Raw genomic sequence first — 6,000 nt, 5'->3', positions numbered from 1 at the left:
AATAATAATATCATAATACTGAAAATAAAGGTTAGGTTCAGCCTTGGTTGTGTGGTCGAAGCTTCGTGTGACCTGTTCTCAAATCCGCACACTGACCTCTTCAGCGAAAGCACAATAATCCCGGTCTGGATTTGATATCACTGGATTTCCCAGGAAGGATTTCTCCGCTGATCACGCAACTTCAGGGAAAAAAAAAAAAGTGCTGAGAGAGAAAGAGGCAAAAACGATGACGTAGCAAAGTATGTAAAAGCTGACTTCGACGTGCTGATCAGGAAGAAACTGTTGTAAATTGATTAATAATTTCATTTTATCAAGTAAAAATGTAAAAAGAATTATCTGTTTCGAGCTTCACAAAGAAAAAATGTGCTCCTTTTCTTTGGTTTATCTTCTTATAAACTGATTTTCTTTGGGTTTTGGACTCCTTGAGGGAAAGAAAACAAGCCACTGTCAAACATTTTAAATAGAGTAATAATGAAAATAATCATAATTCAGAGTGAATAGATTATCTTTATGAAAACAGGGAGTTAAAAATATACAGTCACAACATGGTTATTGCATTTAAAGCTGTTTTAATTAAGGAAGTGTTATACTTTCACTCAAAATGAAAAATAATCTGGAGGTTTGAGTCACAACTTTGTTTTAAGAAATTAACCTTTTTTTTTTTTTTTAAGTCTTGAAATTCCTTTACATTATACATTTTTTTTTCCATTATAAGTATTTCAAAATATCTTTTGCTGGTTTGCTCAGTTAATATTTTTCCTATAAGTAGAATCTCATTTCAATATAGTTCTCTTTTTGAAAACAACACCAAAGAAAACGAAAAGAAACATCCATCAGTGTGTTTCTGTCCAGGGTCTTCACGTGTTGGACGAGGTTGGGTCAGAAAAAAAAGCGGCCCGTGGTTCTGACCACGACAAGAGAGGCTGATGGTACAAAACTCATCGCTGGCGCCGCTCTGCAGTCCGGCAGAGAAGCTCTGCTGAGTCTGATGCTGCGCTCCCGGATATTTGGACCCTTGTAGTGGCTCGTGGGAGCGAATGAGCATCGATAAAAAGTCCAGTTTGTATCAGTGTGTCGTCCCTGGTGGGGCTTCTTCTCAAAAGCGGTTGATCTCGAACACCAGGGATGCTCTGGCGCGAGGAGACACGCTGCTTCTTCCTCTTCCTGAATCGGACTTAAAACTATGAATTTTGCCAAGATCGTATGTATAACATAAAACCCAGCTGATCCTCACTGTAAATGACTACTGGAGTCAAAAGCTTTAGTTTAGGCCCTTGTTGTCTGGGCTTAAAAATAATCCTCTCAGTAACTTCCCCTTACATTTTGGGTAATCTTATAGATTAACTGCCAGCTGCTGCTGCTGCTGTGTGTGTTTGACAGCTCTCCACCTGCTCACATACATCTAAACGCACAAAACCTCCAGCAGCTTTCTATACATTCCTCTCAGGGTTCATCTGACCGACTCGCGTTAAAAAACAAAAAAAACTGCCCTCTGAGGAGAGACCTGGACTGGAACAGGAATACAATGGATGCGATAAAAACTTCTCTCTCCTCAAACCGAGCAAGGAAAACATCTTAAACAGGTTGACTCCTCACTCTTTTTTTTTTTTCTTTTTTTAAATATAAACTATGTTGCAGATAGGAAAGCATTCATTGGCTTTGTAAAAAAAACCAATCTGCTGGTTTTAGTATTCTCTCTCTCTCTTTCTTTCTCTCTCTCTCCTCTTTTTTTCAGATTTTTTTTTTACAATAAAGCAGAACTCTTAATTATTTTTTTTCAGCCAATGAGATTCATCTCATTTTTTTTTTTTAACACATTTAGTCCACTTTCAGAGATTCACACAACCACTCCAACCCTCAACTCTACAAACTTGTTTTTAGGATAATACACCAATAAATCCCTGCACATGTACTTATTTTTCTTTTTTTTTTTTAACGCCACGATACTTTAGTAGGCTATTACAGCACGATTTGTCATGCACTTTATCTTCTTTTTTTTCACAATACCCCTACACTGCAGATCTGTCATGTAGCTGGACTAACAACTTGTTTTTCCGTGTTTTTCTCTCCCTCAGTCGTCCTCCGCTTCGTCCCCCTCGGACTCTTCTCTCCTCTCGTACATTTTATCCCTCTGCCTCTCCTGGATCTCCTTCATCTCCTCGGCGTATCTGCTGAACGCTCCTCCGAACTTGCCCCAGGCTTTGAACGGGATGGTGATAGAGTTCCTGTAGCTGGGCTTCACCTCGCTCACCCGCAGGAACACTCCGTATTTGTTGGACCCGACGTCGAAAAAGAACCGTTTGGAGTCCACCATGATGGAGGTGCCCTCGGGGAGCTCGCTGTAGCCCCCGGCGGCCATGCCCCCGGCCAGCTCCTCGTCGTCTCCCCCGTAATCATCTATGAGCTTAGCAAGGGCGTCTCTAAACTCTATCAACCCCTGCGCCGGAAGGGCTATGGTCTGGCCGGCCAGCATGCCGCCCACAGGGCCCCCAACTCCGAAGCCAGGTCCACGGTTTACGGTCTGCCGGATCCGCAGGAACCTCCCCCGCTGGTTCTCCTTCAAGTCCAGGTAGTACTTGCGGTTTTCCCGGACGAGAAACTCGCTCTTGAGAGCTCGCCTGGGCCCGCCGTCCTCCCCCACGCTGGCCTGGGCTATCTGCTCCGGACTGCTAGGCCCCAGCTGGGCGTAGTGCTCGATGAAATCCCCGAGGTAGTCACGGAACTCCGCCGCCACTGACAGAGAGAGGGTCAAGCGACTTTTGGAGCCCCCGGCCCCTACCTCGGCGATCTTGATGAACCTGCCCTTGCTGTTCTGCTTGACGTCCAGGTAGAAGCGCTTGTTCTGGATGTCAAGCCTCTTGGACGCCAGCTCCTGGGTCTCCTGGTCCCTCTGGAAGTGCTGGAAGCCGCCTCCACCTCCTCCCCCGCTGCTGCCACCGCGCTCACTCCCGCTGTCTCCATCCGCCATCTTCAGCTCCACCATTCGGCTTCTGCCCCTCTCGCTCCTGCGTAGCTGCTTTCTGCGCGAGCCCGGCCAGCGCGCGCACCCTTCACGCTCATCACGGTTGCACTTCAAGGGAGGGTTCTGATTGGCCCGCGAGTCTGCCACTTCCACAAGTTCACACGGTTACGGCTTTCCCATTGGTTGGTTGAGTTTGTCCGTCACGCCCATATGTACAATCTCTCGTTGGCCATTGGTTCAGAGCGGAGTTCCGTTTGCGTACTTCTTGTTTCTCCCCTCCGCTCCTGGTTGTGAAATCTCCTGTTTTTATGACATAATATGTTGGAAAGTTATGTTTTTAAATTGTTTTGGCTTCAGCTTGTATAAGTGTGTCGACATACTTTGTTTTCCTGCTCACAGTTATAGTGGAGATGATTCTGGCTCGTGTTTTTATATGAGCAAAAATACTTTTGTGACTTCTTCTATATGAATTTAAACTTTTTTAAGAAAAATTAAATATATTTTGTGACATTACCAGTGGTGGAAAAACGTCTTTCACATAAATAGCATTACGTACTGACAGTGTTGTATAAAGCACCCCAAAGTCATCATGATATCCTGTTGAAATGTTACTATGATAAAAGTGAAAGTCACTCACAAAAGTAACACTCTGGCAGTATCTGATATTAAACTGCTACAGGCTGAGAGTAAGATAAGCTTCAGTTGCCTTCTTTCAAAAATGTATTCATGTATTATGTGTGAGAGGAAGTGTGTGTGTTTGTCAGTGTGTAGCTTTTGGTTTTACTGCTTCGTTTTGCTTGCATTTATTATGTAAAGCACGTTGTACGATATGTTATTTGTATGAAAAGTACTACGTAAATAAAGTCTGATTGATTGACAGATTGATTAAAGAGTTTAAAGAGAATTTTGGAGTTTCTTTTCATCCCTGTATAAATCAGAAAACAGTATAAAGTTTGGTTTAAGTGAGACTTGACTGAGAAAAAAGCTGGTGAATAAGGTACACAATTACCATGAAAATGACTTTAAATTGAGACAATAATCTTTGTATATCACAATGTAGGCTATTATTTAATATTAAGTTTAAATATGCAACTGAGAACATTTCTAATTAAAAATACACACATTTACAGAACTTAAATCTGAATTTTGGATAAATCCATATTCCAAATCTTCATCTCATTTGATGACATATTACAGCCAAAGTGTTTTGTGCAGAGAGGTTTCTCTTTTTATCACTCAGATATAGAGGTTACTAAAGATGTCATCTGAGGTTGATTTCTGGCCTTTGTATGTTAATAGATCAGTTTGAGAGATGACAGGAAACAGTATGAGAGAGTGAAGAAGTGTCACGCAGGTGGGGAATCGAACCTGGGGCTTGTGTGCAAACAGAGCTTCTGCACATGGGAGGTACCTCTACCAATTAAGCTAATCAGCACAAGCCTAAGTCCCGCCCACATATTTTCTGATGAATGCAGGTAGTGCGCGCCAAAAGGGGCGGTCTCTCTCGTTTCCCGCCTGAAGTTATTGCATTTCCCTCCAAAACTTCAGATGCCTATTAAATGGCTGGTGGGTCGTCACTCTGGTCGGAGCGGCTCTTGTCTGAAGACACGAACACGGTCAGTAAACTGTTCTGTAGGAATCTTCTTTATGTGTCCATTTACCTGCTCAGCTCAGGTGTATTCATGTCTTTGTGGGACTTGTACAGATCAGTTATTATCTACAGATCTCAGGTTATAAGCCCAGGTGATGTTCCTTCATATATCAGCCAGCTCCACATAGTAACTACCTTCATGCGTTGTCTAAGCCCAGTAAGTTCTGTGCGGGTTAAAAGGGAGCCAGCCTCCCTCTCATGTCTTTGAGTTGTGTTTTTGCCTCAGATGTTTCTGAAATAACTCTGAACAGGAAGCTGAAGACGTCATTAAGTGTTGAGGTAAATTCGGCTGTAACATAATCTTCTTATTACATCCAATTAAATTTGTGATGGATGTTTTGTTTTGTTCAGTGCACCAAACCTCCATTGTGAATTTGGCCGTTTTTTCCTCTGCCGTGTTTATTACATGAATAATGTAAAGTTAATTAAACGTTGGTCACTTTCTCAAAACAAGTCGGTAGTTTCGGTAAAATCGGCATGAATTCTGGTTACCTAACGTGTGCTGGTCAGTGTAAGTGAGTGGTTATGTTATGTTAGCTAGCTAGCTGACTTGAAAGTTGTTGGAGATGCACTGCACGGTTTGGGAAACACGTTAGCAACGGCTCAGCTGCCTTCATTAACGGTTGAGGACACACGAACCGGGTACTGACACTGTAACAAGCTTATAAAGATGTCTGAGTCATTTTATCGTGGTGTTTTTACAGACAGGTTTGCATGTTAGCTAATGTGTGTGTTGGAGAGCGTTAGCATGACGCCATTATCCTGCTGTGTAATGTTAGCTTGTTAATACTAGCATAATTACAGCCAAATATCAGAGTACAGCACAGTTAGCTAACAGGCTCCAAGTGTTGTGTGTAATAATGTCTCAGTATGTTAGTTTGTCAGCATCTAGAAGGTCATTTTGAGCAGCTAAAGTAGTTTATACACACAATATGCAGCCTCATTGTAGCTGCACAGAATGTATTCAGTGTTTTTGTCTCAGTTCTGGTTTAATGTGTTATTTAAATCACTCCACTGACTCCCTGCGTTTCAAAAGATATACTTTAAAATCATATTACTCGTCTATAAAGCACTAAATGTTCTCAGGACTGAATACACTTGGTTTACTTTTGGTTTACTTAAAAAAAAAAAACCATTTATTGAATCATAATCATTGATTATAGTAGGTTTTACAGTGCAGAGTGATGTGAGACTCCTGAAGTGATGTCATGCACATGGTTACAGACTGCTACATCATTCTTTATTATGAAATTATGTTGGGAACTGCTGTCCTGGTGTCTTTACTTGCTATTTATGTAATAAACCCTTTTTATGAATTACGCTCTTGTGGTTTTAATCCTGCTCAGCCCTGATTTTTAAAGAGCGTGTTGAATCTTTTGATGGAGTC

General features: G+C 42.0%; 1 protein-coding gene across 1 annotated transcript; it reads right to left on the bottom strand.

Moving 5' to 3' along the window:
* Positions 1-487: 487 nt before the first annotated feature.
* On the bottom strand, positions 488-3,041 carry LOC115592593 (transcriptional activator protein Pur-beta-like). Its single transcript, XM_030435538.1, has one exon. The coding sequence runs from the start codon at positions 2,981-2,983 to the stop codon at positions 2,072-2,074; it is 912 nt and encodes a 303-aa protein (XP_030291398.1). The 5' UTR covers positions 2,984-3,041; the 3' UTR covers positions 488-2,071.
* Between the last annotated feature and the right edge of the window lie 2,959 nt (positions 3,042-6,000).

Source organism: Sparus aurata, chromosome 12 (genome assembly GCF_900880675.1).
Source record: "Sparus aurata chromosome 12, fSpaAur1.1, whole genome shotgun sequence".
Lineage (NCBI taxonomy): Eukaryota > Metazoa > Chordata > Actinopteri > Spariformes > Sparidae > Sparus > Sparus aurata.
This window is presented reverse-complemented; position numbering and strand designations above follow the sequence as displayed.